This window comes from Castor canadensis, chromosome 12 (assembly GCF_047511655.1).
Source record: "Castor canadensis chromosome 12, mCasCan1.hap1v2, whole genome shotgun sequence".
Taxonomy (NCBI): Eukaryota; Metazoa; Chordata; class Mammalia; order Rodentia; family Castoridae; genus Castor; species Castor canadensis.
Window position 1 is genome coordinate 120,089,075 of NC_133397.1, and position 17,821 is coordinate 120,106,895.

The 17,821-nt window shown below is 34.7% G+C and overlaps 1 protein-coding gene across 2 annotated transcripts in view; it reads right to left on the reverse strand.

Moving 5' to 3' along the window:
• Positions 1-17,821, reverse strand: part of LOC109698189 (pancreatic alpha-amylase-like) — a 49,215-nt gene that overhangs the window by 3,345 nt on the left and 28,049 nt on the right. Inside the window, exons 3-11 of one of the 2 annotated variants that reach the window (XM_020182215.2) lie at positions 17,650-17,796; positions 16,643-16,840; positions 15,757-15,987; positions 14,940-15,073; positions 14,096-14,218; positions 13,901-14,000; positions 12,134-12,252; positions 11,902-12,027; positions 10,413-11,220 (exon numbers count right to left, since the gene is read on the reverse strand). In XM_020182215.2, the coding sequence (XP_020037804.1) occupies positions 11,031-11,220; positions 11,902-12,027; positions 12,134-12,252; positions 13,901-14,000; positions 14,096-14,218; positions 14,940-15,073; positions 15,757-15,987; positions 16,643-16,840; positions 17,650-17,796 (1,368 nt within the window). In that variant the 3' untranslated portion in view covers positions 10,413-11,030. Of the gene's footprint in view, positions 1-10,412; positions 11,221-11,901; positions 12,028-12,133; positions 12,253-13,900; positions 14,001-14,095; positions 14,219-14,939; positions 15,074-15,756; positions 15,988-16,642; positions 16,841-17,649; positions 17,797-17,821 lie in introns of those variants that run through there. The other variant, XM_074050881.1, reaches the window with a different exon arrangement.

The window sequence follows — 17,821 nt, forward strand, 5'->3', positions numbered from 1 at the left end:
TTATTTTGCTCCAGCCTTTTACTTTTATAATTTTCTAATACCATCTTTAAAATCATGTCCAAAAGTGCTTATCTTTTAAAGGAAATAATTATTCTGTTTACACTGTGTGAAATTATTAATATGTTTGTGTTTAAGTCCACTATCTTATTGTGTCACTTTTTATTTTTGCATTCTTTCACATTATTTTTATTAACTTATTTTTGCTTATTGCCAGAGTAAATATATGCATTCTGTTTTTATGCTGTTAATGAGAATTGTATCATGCAGATTTTAACAGTCCAAAGAAAGCTCCTATGCCCTTTGCCAGAGAAAACAAAGTGACCTTAGAACAAATCAGTGCTATTCATTCTAATCTAGCTATAGACATTGTTTTCATGTTTGAAACTTCTCTCATATATGTAATCCTGCAAGATAGTGTTCTGAAATAAACTATGCTAATATATATTTACCCAGATATTTGCCCCTTCTTTCTACTTCTTTCCTCTTATATCTTAGATATTCTGTCTGCAGTTACTCAGAATGTCAATTTTTTTCATTACTATTTCCTTTGATGAATATGTCTTGAGGGGAAATTTTATTACTTGTCTAATTTGCTCTTGTTTAAAATTATAAAATTATTTATAAAATTATAAAAGTCATTCTCATTCAGCCCTTTGAAGAGTAAAAGGAAGTTAAGAAGATAATATGGTTGATGTACTTTCTATACAAGAATGAATATAGAAGTTTTAAACCTCTTGAACTCACCATAAGAAAAGGACTACAGTAGAAAGGAGAAAAATGTAGGGAATGAACTAATTCAGAATGCAGTACATATATACATACATGGAAATGTCATAATGAAACTCTATAGATATCTTAAACAAAAAAATTGGCTTTTTTCTCAAAAACGAAGAACAGGAAGGTAAAACAGTTCCTGTCTAGAGGTTGGTACCAGTGAGAGTGGGGAGGATATAAGGAAAGGGTGTAGGACAGTGAAATATTATGTACACATATATGAAAATGGAATACTAAGACCTGTCAAAACTATTCTAAAAGTGGTGGGAGGAGGGATAAAGGAGAATGATGAATAGGGAGAATTTAACTAAGATACATTGTAAAAACTTTTGTAAATGTCACAATGTACCCCCAGTACAACAATAATATAGTAATAAAAACATTTTTTAAAAATGTTCATTCAATATGAAATCTCTTAAACTGTCTCCCATGTTTTCCATCTTAATTTTTTTCTATCTAAGCTTCATTTTGTTTAATATTAGTAGTATGTATGGAAAGCAAGCTGTGCCCCGCTGAGTTACTCTATTTTTAACAAACAGCACCTTTCAGCTTTCAGCTTTCAGGCCACATCTTACTCTTAGTGATTTCATTTTATAAAGTAGCACTTTGCCATGAGTTACTCCATTTGGATTGCAACTGCCAGAATAGAATGATTCTATGTCTTGTGTATACAAGTAAGCAAACACCATCTGCCAGCACATGCCAAGGCACAAACTGATGAATAATATATTCATGCCAATAAAAATTGTTTCTGTGAATATTTCACATCATATCAGAAACACTAGATATATGAGCTCATCAATTTATCAGTTATAACCTGACTATAAAAGAAGAGCACCCATAGATAAGGACACAGAACATTGACATCTCGGAGTACATGTTGGGAGACTTTCCCAGGAAAATTGCCAGAGGAAGAAATTCCACCTGTTTTGGGTTTCAGCTCAAGCATGGTATCTTCCGCTAAGAGACATGGTCCACTTAAAGCTGACACTCCAAAGCATTTGCCATCCTAATCTATGCCTGCCAGCTCTGTGCCTTGGCAGCCCTGAGGCTAGGTTCCTTAGTCTGCTATCCAGCCATTTGCAGTGACCTTCTGCACCAGAGTGTACTCTGTCTTTGTTTTCAGTTCTGACTCTTTAAATCCTTCAGCCTCTTTAATCCTTTTGTAACTGTTCTGAATCTATATATCATGTGAAGTATAATGTATGATCTGAGTATCATTGACTTTAGTAGTTAATATTGGAATGGAATAAAGAAGTAGGTATTGCTATCATCATGATCACCAAGCTAAATGAAGAGTACTCAGTGACTTAAACCAAATGAAACTGATGTAACTTGTGAAATAGTTTTCATTCAATAAATTTTGACACTGAAGAAAGACACAAATTGTGTACATCTGTGTCAATTACATAGCATGCTCACAACAACCCTGCAGTCATCTGGATGTCATTTGTTAAGAAGAAATCCAATGACCAAAGAGATCACTAGCAAAATATTTGAAAATGTATGAATCATTTGCTAATAAATTAAGCTATTTCTGATACAAAAACTTTACTTCCCTTCCCCTGAGAAAAGACTGAAAGCTTGCTCTCCTAAGCTAAGGTATGGCTCATACTTCAGTGAAAATTATTCAGGGTTATGTCTGTCATAACTGCTGGAAATTGACACACCTTCATCTAGGCAGATCAAGAGCCAAAATTTAGAGAGATAGGAATGCTATTGCCCACACCATGGAGGGTCTCATTTTCAGGAGGACTTGACAAGCTAAAGAAGAAAGTGAAGTAAATATCAGATCACATGTCTATGATTACTTGTAAGCAGTAAGCAGGTTGGATTACTGAGTTCTACTATACTGAGAAAAGACCTGAGTGGGCAAGAAATTTAACTAGAAATATTAGTTCTGGGAAGAAAAATAAGGAGTGGATTAACAAAAAATACATGTCCTTAAATGGCAAGCACATCTGGGAATTGATGCAAAAAGTTAGAAAAAAGTTAACAGCAACAGTCCCAGATGATACAAAATTAGATTTAAAAGACCCCATCCTAATAAGGTAAGCCCACTAATACACTGAGCAACAAGAGAAGACACAAGTGCAATATTGTTAAGAAGACTGTAACAAATATTAAGGACAGTCACAAGGGCAAACAGTCAGTACTTAAAATATTTAAGAGAAATAAATCTTCAAATAACATAAGATTGACAAGCCAATGAATTAGCCCCTACCTAGGATGCCAGGAACTCCATCCTGAGGCTCAAGGAGATTGTTATCATCCTTGGGAGAGGATCTATGTGGCATGAACAACTATATAACCAGAAAAACAGTAGTAGATTATAACTATGGGCAAGGAAGGCCTCAAAGAAGAGCCAAAGATAGAGAATATGTTACAGCAAATTTGCAGAAGTTTAGGGCAAACTTCATGCAAATAAAAGCCATGGAAGGTGATTGGCTAGTACATGTCAGGGATATGGGAGCAAATACTATAATCCTAAATGGTTCTGAAATTAATTGAAACTCATCTTTAGAAGAAAGCCCAGATTTAAATCATGAGTTACTAAGGCTCACAACTGCCCCCAAACCAAGTCCTGTGATTATGGGAAGGGAGAGTAGCAAGCTGGACAGCAGTGATCCCTTACTGAGATTACCGTGACCCCACAAAATTTAGAGATAATTTAAAGTGGCCAGATCTCAATCAAGCATTTAAGAATACAAAGAAATGAGCAATCATAGAAATGATATATAACCAGATAAATGTATATTCAATCCGATTTGAGATACCAGCAACAAATAAGATAAGGAAACTGAACAATAGGTACACCAGAACATCTAAAAATCTCATTTATAAATGCATTCATGGGTTTTGAGGCATGAATGTAATATGTTTATTAAAAACATTTAAAATGTCATCAGAACAATCCAGGTCACAGAAAATAAAATTCATGACTAAATTACTTCCGTATCAGTGCTTACTAAAGAAGACCAGAAAATTTTTCTTGTGTAACAATCAACAGCCCAAATACATCTGGGACAAACTATATACCAAGACAAAATTACACACCACAAAAGAAAACTGGCAAAATTACATACCACAATTGATAAAGTATAATTACAACAGACCTGTGACACAAAGACCATTCTAGGAATATAACCCACAAAATAAAAATGACTTCCAGAGGAAGGCAATTTCCCTCCCAGAAACCAAGAAAGAAATATGTATAATAACACAATTTTAAACACAAATATTTTTCTTGCGAAACTGGAAGTTTGCCAGATCAAATACACTTTCATAGAACCTGGGTATGATAGACTGTATATACAATTAGCAAAAGAATTTCAGAGAAATAGAGAAACACACGCACACACACACACACACAAACACACACAATGGAGACACATATTCCATATCAGGTACTATATAAACAAGAAAGTGGTCCAGGAATGGTCATATTGAGTTTATTATACAAGCATAGGTTATTGTTCCCCAAAATTTAGCATCTATACCAGCATATGTTAAGAACATAAGAAATTTCTTTGGAAAACATCATAAATCACACACTGATGCACCATTATGCAATCATTCTTCAGGATCAAATGATTCATCAGTGGACTAACCCGTTGATGGCATTATTGAGAGATAGTGGGAGGTGGGAGTAGATATCACTGGGAACATGTCCTAGAAAAATATACCCTGTCCCTCTGCCTTATTGCTGCCCATGAGGTGAGCAGGAAAATTGGCATATGTTTGTGCCACCGTGATGTTTTGCCTCACTTCAGGCCAGAAGCAGTGGGCCAGGCTCACCATGGACTAAAATGTCTAAACCCATAAGCCCAAAATAAATCCTTCCTCCCTTAATTCATTTTCCCAGGTATGTTTTCACAGTGATGGAAGCCAACAAACACATCATCATTCAAGCATGTTCCTATATGACATTTCCTTAATATTTTAGACTTTGGGAGACAGAGATAGGATATCAGGGTTTGCATATAAAGTGCCTGCCCAAAAGGCTCATGTATTGAAAGCTTGATCTCCAGGTCATGCCCCTATTGAGAGGTGATTGGGTCATGTAGGTGACTCTTTTATCAACGTTTTAATCCGTTAATGAGTTCATACTGAATGGGATATTAGGAAATAGGGCCATTTTGGAAGAAGTAGGTCACTGTAGGCATGACTTGAAAGATATATCTACTTCCTCGCCCCTTCTTATCTCTCCCTCTCTGCTTCCTAGCCATGATGTAGTGAGTACCTTTTTTCCACTGCATTCTTTCCCCACTGTAATGTTCTGCATCAACACAGCCTAAAAGCAAGGAAGAAAGCTGACCATGGACTGAAACTTCTGAAACCACCAGCCAAAATAAATACTTGCTCCCACTAATTTGTTTTCCAAGGGATTTTGTCACAGTAAGTAACACATTCTTATTATTGGAAATTAAACTTGGATTCTACTTCTTAAACTTAGGTCACCGTCCTCTTCAAAGCATCCTGTAAAAAGAACAATGTGTAGTTTCTCTCACTGCAGAGCTACTGGGTCCTGCTCTCTGGAATAGAGGATAAAATAGTGGAGAGTAGGTTGTGTCCTGCCATGAGTTACTCTGTGTTACATAAAACGGCAGTTTTCAGACTTTTGCTTGTCCTGAGTTATTCCGCTTTAGAAAGCACCAGTTTGCCATGAGTTATTCAATTTTGAGCGAAAGTTCCAAAATAGATTGACTTTATATTTTATTTATGTAAGTAAATACTCAACCATCTGCTAGCACAAAGTGACAATTTATTCATGCCAATAAAGAATTCTACTTGTAAATATTTCAGATCGTGTCAGAAAACCCAGACACATGAACTGATCAATCACACTGGCTATGAACACTCACCTGAGACTACAAAGGAAATACCTCCCCATGATGATGGCATGACATGCTGACTCAGCCACCTGTCAGGATAGTTGCCCAGGAAATAGCTCAAGAAAGAATTTACATCTGTCCCCAGGTTTCAGCTCAAGCATTATTTCTCCTGACCATGACACTCCAAAATCACATTCAAAATTCCTGCCACGTGGACATGTGCCTGACACTTTGAGTCTTAGTAACACTAGGGCTGGGTTCCTTAATCTGTTAACAGGCCACTTGCAGTGAGCTTCTGCAATAGTATGTGCTCTCTGCATTTGCTTCCATTGCTGATCTTTTCAATTCCACAGCCTCTTTGAATCTTTCTTATTCATTACTTAAAATATACAGTATTGTATGAAGTGTAATGTATTGTCTGAGTTATGCTGATTTGGGTAATCAAGACTGAAATGGCACAGAAAACTTATGGATGTTCTGGTCATGATGACCAAGATACCTCAAGGGATTTAGAGATGATAAGTTTATTGTTATTCAATGAATTCCAACATTGAGGAAAGACATAAATATGTCTATGTTAATAGACATATTAGTTATTAGTTATTAGTTATTAGTTATTTCATAACTAGCTCATGAAAATATAGCTTTCAGTTCAACAACTCTCTTTCTATAGTGGATCCTGGAGTTTAGAATCAATTTCAAACATTATCTTTTCAGTTCCAGCTCCCTACAGGCAATACCACGCTGGAGTGAAAATATCCCTGAATCCTGGCATATGGAGACTTGGTCTCTAAGTCCTGGGATCTGGAGCCCATAGTTAAATCTACACATGCATATTTCCTGTCCTCTTTTTTTCAGCTTTTCTGTAAGTTTTGACACTGATATGTGCAAGACAGAGATAGATGTGTTGAGATTTTCTCTCTCCCCAGTTTTGGCTAAAATTAAATAAATTCAAGTTCATAAAGTGCATCTGTAAAAACCCTATAGCTAGCCTCATACTTTATGGTGAGAAACTTGAAACTTTCTTGCTAAGGCAAGAGATAAGGCAAGGCTGCTCTTCTCACCATTCCTTTTCAGCATCTTACTGGAAGCTGTTATAATAAGAAAAGGAAACAAAAGATATAAAGATGGGGAAGAAAGACAGAAAATTGTTTGTTCGCAAATGATATAATTGTTCATGTAAAACATCTTTTTTAAAAGTGACAAGAAGACTCCTGGAATTAAGGCAATCACAGCAAGGTTGCTATATGCTACATTAATATGAAAAAGACTTTTGTTTCCTAATATACAAACAATGTTGACTTTTATTTTTAATTCAAAAATTTTTAAATTAATTAAAAATTAATTTTTAATTTAAAAATTAAAAATAATTAGCATTTTACCACCCACAAAGCTAAATATTGAGGTATAAATCTGATAAGATTTATTCAAATAAATGGAGAAATATTTCATGTACATTGATAGAAAGATTCAATATTATCAAGATGTCGGTTCTTCACAACTTGATCTAAACACTCAATGTGATCTCAATCAAAATCCCAGCAAGTTATAAATATCTGCAAGCTAATTCCAAATGTAAGAAGGAGATGTAAAAGGTTTAGAATCACAAACACAAGACTGAGGAAGTGTAGATGAACCACAGTAGTTGAAGGATGTATAAGTTTCCATTTTGAAGGCTGAATAAAGCAACCATAAACACTTATATATAATTTTATTGTGCTCCTCTTGGATGAATGTAAGAGAGGTGACTGAGTCACATTTCAGTGTGTTTGCCTGCCCAAAGTGTTTTTTCAGAGTAATTATACCATAGCTATGTACTGTGGCTATATATTTTATACTTTTACAAGCAATGTATTAGAGCTCTAATTGTTCTACATACCTCATAACTATTTCTGCTGTCAGAATTTGTTTATACTGTTTTACTATGTGTGTCATGCTAGCTCACTTTTTTTTCATTTTTCACACTTTATTTTTCAATTGTCTAATAACTAATGATGATGAATATGCTGATTGGCCATTTATTAATGTTATGTTAAGTGTCCAAATTTGTTGTTCATTTTGTGTGTAGGTTTATGAGTTTTTTTCATCCTTCAGTTTTGAGCATTTTTCTTTATTTTGGATACAGTCATCATCAAATATATGCTTTGCAAACATTTTCTCCAGTATATGGTTTGTTTTTTCATTTTGATAACAGCACCTTTTGCAAATCAATACATACTAAGGTCTATAGGATAGAATAGGGAAAGTTGTTGACAGAAACTTGCAAATATCAAAGTAATAACCTAGGCTTCTAAGTAAGAGATAAGAAAAGAGAGGTAGTAAAACATTTAGTAAGAAAAAATTTGTAGTTTCATTTGGGTATGTATGAGATGTCTATGGAACATTATTGGGTAACAAGCATCTATTGAAAATGTGGGGTTGAAATCCAAGAAAGGTTCTGCAATGGAGATGCAGTTATCCATGCACAAGGATATGGTTCAAATCCATTGAGATGACTGCAATCATCTAGAGGAGAAAATTAAATATCAATGAGGTTTTAGGTAGAACAGAGGAATGTGATTCAGGAAAAGAATATTTAAAAGTAATCAGTAAGGAAAAAGTAGAATCACAGCAATCTAAGGAATGGAGAGAGTAGCCCACACTATTGAATACTTCTGTGAAGCAGAGTGCAATGAGGATGGAAATGTACATTGAATTGGTAACCTAAGTGTCATCGATGATGTTGACAAGAACAGGTTGAGTGACATGTTGATAATGGATGCTGCATAGTAAAGACAGGAGAAATGAGAATGTGGAGGCAAATGAGAACAAATGGTTAGCTAGAAAAGAAGGCAGAGAAATGAACTATACCCAAGAGAAAATTGGGGTGGTTATGGATTACATTAGTCCATGTTCCATTGCTATAACAAAATACCTGATGTTAAGTAATATATAAACAAAAGAGTTTTAATTAATCTCAGTTTAGGAAGGTGAAAGACCAATATCAGGTGGCTCCATTTGTTTGGCCTCTGGTGAGGGCCTCATGGTGAAAGGCATTGTGGTGGCAGCACAGGTGATAGGAATGACAAGGTGAGACAGGAAGCCAGACAGGGAGTCAGCCTCTCTCTTTTGTAAAAATTTCCTCTGTTGGGAGCTAACCAAGATCCTATGAAAACTGCCTTAATTCCTCTTCAGGGCAGCGTCCTCAATAACCTCACCGCCTCCCACTTGGCTACAACTTTTAAAAGTCCTGTGTCTCTAAGATTGCAACAATAGGGTCCTAGCATCTAACACATGAACCCTTGGTGAAAAAGCCACAATCAAAACTAAACATGGAGTTATGAGATGAAAGATCACTGTAGTGCATGTAGTCTGAGGGGACAAACGTGACCAAACATAGCTATAAAAAGGCATGGTGTCATTCGCACAAGGAGAGGAACGGCCTTTTGTAGAATGAAGTGGGTTTTATTGTTTTGTTTTTTGTCATGAGAGAAAAAAAGAAAATTCGTGGTCATAGACCAACTCACCCTTTCACAGGTGGCATTCTCAACATAAACTGTGGAGTGGGTGGTGAATAAATCCTGACATAAGGAGGAATTGGGAGGAACTACTGAAACTCTTTCTGCAACCCAAGAACACGATGTCCAGGGAATCCCGTTACTCCTGGGTAATGCAACCTAGTCAGGCTTCTTTCTTGGGTTCCTGTCCTATGCAGCAAATGGGGCAGATACACATGAGGCTCCATATGACCAACTAGCTTTCCTGATCTTTGGGAGTGTGGCTCATCGTAAATGCTAGGCTTCTGATGTCCCTTGCTGCCTTTCAGTAAATAATTAACATGTTTCATGCAACTTCTTATTTGTGTATACATTCTGTTTCATGAGGTTCATCAAATAGTAGAAATTGCAGCCCAACATGCAATGGGTTGAAGTGGTAACCAATGTATAATGAATCTGCTTCACAGCAACATATATGAAGGGTTAGGTTAGAAGATGTTAGAGTTTTCAAGTTATCACTTCTATTTTCTTATTTAAGCATAAGAAAATAGCTAAGAGTTATAAGATGATGTATAAGAGAGCTGAAAAGTCAATATAATGTCAACATGATGGTGAATAAATAGAGGATTAAGAAGAAAACTGGGGCACATAGTGTCAAGAAAGCCCTACATACATTTTACAGATAAAAGAAAGGACACAAAGCTATGCAGCACAAATCAAAAAATTGAAAAAGTGAGAGGAAAGAATACAGACAAAGTCTAAGGAGTTCAATATAATTGAAATTTTAGGTGGTATAATTTCAGTTTCTTCTATTTTTAACTCATTTATTTGAAAAATTCCCTTCTTATGAAAACCACAGGACTGAATGAGAATCATCGTTAATCCTTCACTCTCTGATTGGAACACAATGGAAGAATTATCAGCAAACAGAAATTAGAGGCACATAGTAGATAATGGTATAAATGAAATAAAGCATATTTGTCAGGATGTCTCTCTGAATTGTTAGAAATTCTTTTGACAACAGATTAAGGTAAATCTTTTCAAACATAGTAACACCTTGGTTATAGCTATCTTATGATTGTATAAATTAATGTGATTTTTATGCTTTTTAAAACTTTTTCAAGTTGCTTACTTACAACTTTTTTATTTTCCAATTGTTCATTTTTCTTTTCATATATTATTGTTCTACTGGAGGTACACTGTTACATTTACAAAAGTTCTCACAATATATTATAGTTGAATTCACCCCCTCCATCATTCTCCCCTTCTTTATCCCCTTCTCCCCCCATTTCTGGAATAGTTTCAACAGGTTTAATTTTTCCATTTTCATATAGGAGTACATAGTATTTCCACTACATTAAGCCTCCTTCATCCTTTCCTTATATCCTCCTACCTCTTACTGGTACCAACCTGAAAACAGGGCCCTTTTTACCTTACTGTACTCCTTTTTTGAAAAAGGGTATTTTTGTTTGTTTAAGATAGCTCTACAGAGTTTCCTTGCAACATTTCATGTATACATATATTATAACTTGAATTGGTTCATGCCATGTTTCTCCTTTCTACCTTATTCTTCTTCTTGTGATTTCAATAAGTATAAAAATTCTACATTGATTCTTGTATAGAAAATGAATCACCCACATTCACCTTAACTTCCTTCTTTTACTATCCCTCTCCAGTTAGTATCTCCCCTTTGTGTAACCTGTTTTTCATAATATTGCTTATATTTATATTGTGTCTATTTCCCACACATGAGAGAAAATATGTAGCCTTTGTTTTTCTGAGTCTGGCTTACTCCACTTAACATTATGTCCTCTAGATGATCCATTTACCTTCAAACCACATGATTTCATTCTTCCTTATTAAAAAAGAGTTAGTGAATTATAAGAATTAATATGCATATAAGAAAAATACACTTGGTTATTGCTCTATGTGTTTAATCTGCATTTTATAATCTTGATCCAACATGAATTGCAATAAATGGGTCTGCAGCAGTATTACTAATAGAAAACTGAGCATTGCCATCACTGGAAACATAGATCTTAATTCCGGAGCAATAACCATCAACTTTATCTCCAGAAATGACATCACAATATATGCCAGCAGGGAGGCCAGTTTGCAAAGTGGATGACAATGGCCTGAAAAATAAAATTAATATTAAGCTTAAATTCAACACAGTGCAAGAATGCAGGCTGTCTCTAAAACAAATATCTTTGTGCAGTAAAACTCTAAATGGTCAAGTTCTCACTATAAAAAAATCCAAACACAGAGAACTGATGTAAAAGCATTCTTAGAACTGCTGTAAAAGCATTCTTAGGACCAAAAGTGATTGTGCCAAAAACCTATTGCTTTACCAGTCACTGGTAAATAGTAGCAAAAAAAAAAACCCACTGAATTTAAAGAATATCAGTAAAAACATCCAAAGGGAATTGGCACCCTTAGATGAAATTACTACCCACAGTAAACATAAATATTTTAAATTTGCCCACTTCTAAACTTAAGAAAATCATGAACTTTTAAGAATGTAAATGATATTATTTCTTCAAAAATAACTTTTTTTCAAGAGGGTAAAAAGAACTTGGGCTAGAAGTTAAAAATTACAGCATGATGCATATTTCTTACACATGTTTTAAAATATTGTTTGTCACAGAGACAGAGGAGGCTGTATTCCACAGGAGCAGACAGAATAGTAGTTCAGACACAGAGCTGGGAAAATAAATATTGCAGTACTGAAAAAAAAAGTAAATAATCAAGGAAGGAAAAGAATAAACTAACATTATAGTAGCATAAAGGATGATTGTTAACTGAGAGCTACTTACCGGTCATCATTGTTAAAGACAATGAATCCTCTGTTTCCTCTTCCAAAGGCCACTTGGTTGCTACCATTATCCCACCAGTTTGAAAAAGGCTGGCCATCAACTACGTTTCTGAAGATAACCATGTTCCTAAAGCACAATGTCATATGAAATGCTGGTACCATTAAACTTCAAGACATTAAAAAACTTGATTAACAATCCTGTTAGAGGATTATCTGTAAATAAACATTCCCACCTTATTTGACGCCATCTATGCTCACAAACCCAGCCATTGCCGCAAGTAGAGTCTGGATTAATGGTTACTTCTTTAATTACTCCATTATTATTGGGTGGCCCGAACCAATCATTAACATCCTTAATTATAAAAAGTAAAAAGTCAGATTTTTTTTTTTGCAATACTGGAGTTTGAACTCAGAACCTACACATTGAGCCACTCCTCCCCCAGCCCTTTTTTGTGATGAGATTTTTTTTGAGATAGAGTCTCACAAACCCCTATTTGCCCAGGGGTGGCTTCTACTTATAAGTAGCTAGGATAACAGGAGTGAGTCACTGGTGCCCGGCAAAAAGTCAGATTTTTAACATACATGCATTGGCCTCTTCCTTCTCCATTATATCAAACCAAATTGGTTCTGCTTAACTTATGCTTCTGCAGTTTCTTTATTTAGAATCCAAGTGTTATGGTATTTTTATATTCTTTCCTGAATCCTTTTCATCCCTGTAGACTCTGGTTCTCTAGTGCCTATCCCTTTCTGTCCAAGCAATGGCTTCTTAATGTCACTGACAGCACTTCAATGTCATTGAAAGTGAAAGTATATTAGTGTCTGTAGCACCAGCATTTTTTTTTTCATTTTTCTTTTATTATTCATATGTGCATATAAGGATTGGTTCATTTCTCCCCACTGCCCCCACCCCCTCCCTTACCACCCACTCGGCCCCCTCCCTCTCCCCCCCCAATACCCAGCAGAAAGTATTTTGCCCTTATTTCTAATTTTGTTGTAGAGAGAGTATAAGCAATAATAGGAAGGAACAAGGGTTTTTGCTGGTTGAGATAAGGATAGCTATACAGGGCATTGACTCACATTGATTTCCTGTGCGTGGGTGTTACCTTCTAGGTTAATTCTTTTTGATCTAACCTTTTCTCTAGCACCAGCATTTAAACAGACTACAATATAACTAGCCTGAAAATCTTAGTCAAAATACATAGGTTCTCTCTGTGCAGTTCTCTCATCTGTATAATATGTTTATTTTTGCTTGGTTCCAATAAAAAGTAAGTCATGTATGTGAAAATGCTTTGAATATAATAACTCCCAAATTAATATTAATTTTATATTGCCTTTTGGATAAATGTAGTTACCAACACATCCTAATATTCTTTAAAAAACTGACCAAAGTTTTAACATTTTATTTTCTGATTGGTAGAACTTTTAAAGATATTTCTAAAATTAGAAATAGTAAGTGTAGGAGGGTTATCAGTATCAAATCATTATTTGTACAAACTACAAAATTTTAACATAGTAAAGTAGAGATGTTATAGGATAAAGGAAATTGGAAATAATCCATGGTTCCTGACATCAGAATACCAATCAGAAGCTGGGTCAACTTAGCATACTAAATATTAATGCTACCCTACAAATGAATGAGTTGGTGGACAGAGGAGTAGGGGATTCACAAATTGAAAGGAATCTAGAAAAAAGTAAATGTAAGTGTCTGACTTGTAGAGAAGAGGAACTTCTCCTTTAGGTATAAGATGCTACCTCTGAAATCGTCAGTTTAAAAAAGAAAATCTATTCTTAGTCTTTAAAATATATTTATGTTCTTATTTCTCAGTTCCTTTTTGAAATTGCTATTCAAATCAATGTCTTTAAAAAAATTAGGCATCAAGTTTACAATTTAAATAAACACTTGATGAATAAATATTCAATGTAATAATCTCATGTGAAATTAAAACAGAACTTTTCTTTTTTTCTCAGAAAAATATATTTTGAGTAACTCTAAAACTTACTTTTCCATTCTTAAAATATCTCGGCCAGTGGTAGCTTGACATTACTTGTGCTAATCCATATGGGTGAGCAAGCATAAATCCAACTGCCATTTTATACAATCTGAAAGTTACAAGATTACAATGTGATAAAAGATTAGTAACATTATGAAAAAAGCAGGTTAAAAAAAAAAAGAAAGAAACAGCTTTGTTTCCTACCTAGCATCCCAGAACGTAAGAACAGATGCTCCTCCAGGCCCACTTCCACGTTGACTGGCATAATTGTCCACAAAGACAAGGGCTCTGTCAGAAGGCATCAAACCCCAACCTTCTCCCCAGTTCCTGTCAGAAAAATAATTATATATGCACATGTGTATTCTTTTACAATACATTGAGTAAGCTAAATCTGTACCTCCTTTTACATAGCATCCTCAGATACATTCTCTGATCAAATGTCTGTTCCACAGTATTTTTATTGTATCTATTTGTTTGTGTGTACATGTGTGTAATGTACAAATGCATTCCATGCTTGTTATGTACTTATGGATTATTCATATTCCATTCAGATTCCATATCCTCTATTATAATTTTTAAAAAGACGTTTGAGAAGTTTCAGTATACTGTAATTTGGATGGATTCACAAAAGTCAACATTCATGTCACATTATACACAATGACAAACTTGGTTAAAATAAGGCTTCAATACTATGTAACTGTAATATAAACAATTTAATATTTTTAATAACTTGATATAAATCCCACAGTGTAGCCACACTGTAGGCATTTTATAAGTGGTAGGATCCTTTCAGCTTTAAGAGCTTATAGTCACACTTCACCAAATTCTAACATGCCTGTATTGTACATAGGTTAAAATCTCTAGGTTATGTCGGGTTTATAGAATCCTTCCTCAAAACTGGCATTGCAAGTGAAAAGGATGATTAAATACTGTTTACAGAACACTAATACTGATTAGTAATAATCAGTTTCTCGAGAGCTGTCCAAACAGAAAGAGTCTAAGAAAATAACACATATTGGAGCAATATGACTAATTATATCTTATTTACCTTAAGGAAGCCATCTTCACTCCATTCAACTTACGGATTACTCTGCCCAGTTTAGCACCATATTTGAATTCTGTCACATGGCCAGTTCCAAAGTACTCACTACTTTTAATTGCTTCACCACCCAGATCAATTACCTGGTGGAAAACCAGGGGAAAATTTCCATGTTCATATAAAATTAAAGTGTACAAATGGACAAATTAGTATTTTAAAAAAATAGAAGCCATTGTTGAGGGAAATCAAATAAAAAGTGACCTGTCATCCTGTAAGAATTCTGACTGAATTTGATATTGCATATAAATGATAATAACAATGTCTGATAGTACTATATCTGATCAATATTTCTCAGACCAAACAATTATTCATTTAGTTAGTTGTCCAAAGAAAACAATGATATAACCATTATCTGTGACAATTTTCTTTACATTGAAAAAAAATGTGCACAAGGGTTTAATCAATTTTCCTAAAAATTTATGCAGCTAATAGCAGTTTAACCAAGATACAAACTCAGATAAACTGGCTTCAGAAAATAACATTTATATGATTTTCTGTCTTGCAATAATGGTCTTGGGGGATATACAATAAATCATAGAGTGAAGTCTGCAGCCTAGAGAAATCCTTTGCACCTCTATTGAACCTATTGTGGTAAGGAATTAAGTATATTGTCTCTGAATAAAAGGAAATTAAAGATTATTGCTCTATATAAGTGACTAGGCCATGAATTTAGAGAAAATGCATATTTACATAAATCCACCACTTAATTTCTAACTAACAAAGTGATATTATTTTATATGCACGTGTGTGTGGTATGTGTGTGTACCTCTTGGAAAATGAAAGGTCTGCTTCCTTCAGGGAACCAATTTCTGTTCAGATTATGCAGTTTATCCAAAACCGCCTTGATGTCCCCAGGCCACATGTGCTTAGAAGCATCAAGTCTGAACCCCGCTACTCCAATGTCGATGAGACGGTTCATATAATCAGCAACCTTGGTACGAACGTAATCTTTCCCCAGTGCAAGATCAAGAAGACCAATCACACGACAATCTCTGACCTGTTGAGGAAAACATTTTGTACCAATCAAACATTATCTTTCACCTTAGAATCAATTTGACTATTGATTCCTTCATTTATTCATCAATAGACATTTCCATAATGCCTTTACACAAAACATTGGGGATATTTATATTCCACTGTGGATGAAATTTTGAAATAGTTTCTACTATATAAATGAATAACAGCAAATAAAGTAGATAAGCTTTTTAGTTGATTGTAGAAATCTCTTTCTTTCTTTTGTGTGTATGGTACAGAGGATGGAATCCATGGTTTTACACATAATGAAGCAAATGCTCTTCCACTGAGTTATATCCTAATCCCCATGAGTTTTCAATATTGATTTCAAGATCTCTTTTTCTCTCTCTCTTTCTCCTCTCTCTCTCTCTCTTCTCCAGTATTTTTGAGACATTTGTTTTGGGTGGTCAAATCTGACCTTAAACTCAAGAACCTCCTGTCTTTGCCTCCTGGCTGCTAGAATTACAGGTGTGCTCCACCACACCCAGCAGAGAGCCTTATTTTTAAGCAGTTAGTCCTGGAAACCTGTATTCCTGAAGAATCTAGACCAGTATTTAAAATGGTGTTCAATAAGCTGCATGTTCATGGTTAAAGGCATATGTAGTTCTTATTGTGATAAATACTTTTTAAAACATTACCTGAGCAGCATCACTATAGGTCTCAATGCTTCCACTTTTAGCTCTACATTTACCATCATTAAAATCCAAACCAGAGTATGGAACTGCAGGAAACTCCCTCCTCTTAGCATTGAAGTAACTTCCACAAGTACTGCTTGTTCCTGCACCCATACCTTCATTACACATGTTATTAATTACAGCATCCACATAAATAGGGACCTGAAAAGCAAAAGTTTGAAGTTAGGAAGGAATATAGGGCATTGTTGATTAAACTATAGTCTCTTAATAAAACTTCAATATATTTCGTTGCTATTTTATCACTTTACTTTCCAAAAGACCAAAAGTCAACTATGAAAGGAACCTAATGTGAAATGAAGACCTCCAATCTTCCTAGCTAGTTATTCAAATATTTACATAACTAATAAATGGAGAAAACCAGAAAGTACCATAACTATGGAGACATGAAAAGTCAATTTAGAGGAAGGACTCAGTCGAAACAGGTGAGATCATTGGATTCTGAGATTTCGTTGGGTCACAAGGAGAGCCGAGCATTTGGCCACTACTCTTTGCTGAGCATTTGGAGTGAGGAATATGGATATGACTTTGTCATTGTGATCTTCCATATAGGCAGAAAATAGCAATTTACCATTAAAAACATTGATAGAGTACACAACCCAGGAAAATGGGTGGACACAAAATCACACATGAAAATGACAGCAACTATTATAACATAATCACCAGAAAAGTGTTAGTAGGAAATGTGTATAGTTATAACAGTTCAAAGTCAAGGTTTTGCTTGATAAGTAAACTATTCCCTAAACCTTAAAGTTTGTCTTGTTTAGCAGATAAATGATACATACACAAGAACTTACAAAAGTTGAACATGAGTTCATTTTGAGTTGTAGCTGAAGTAGGAAGAGAAATTTAAATATTTTTAAATATGAAAAGCTTTCTGGTCAAAAAGACAAGAAAGGAAAAAGAAAATTACTTTTTTCATAAATTTTTAAAGTACTCTTGAATTCACTTACACCAACGTTGTTGCACCTAGTCACCATGTCTCTGAATTCATCTTCATTTCCAGATCTTGTGCATATTTTATAACTAATTGGTTGATATCTTTCCCACCAAGGTCTTGAAGGGTTGTTAACTACAATGTTTTCATTGGGTGGAGAAATCTGCAAATAAAACCATCTTAGTAAG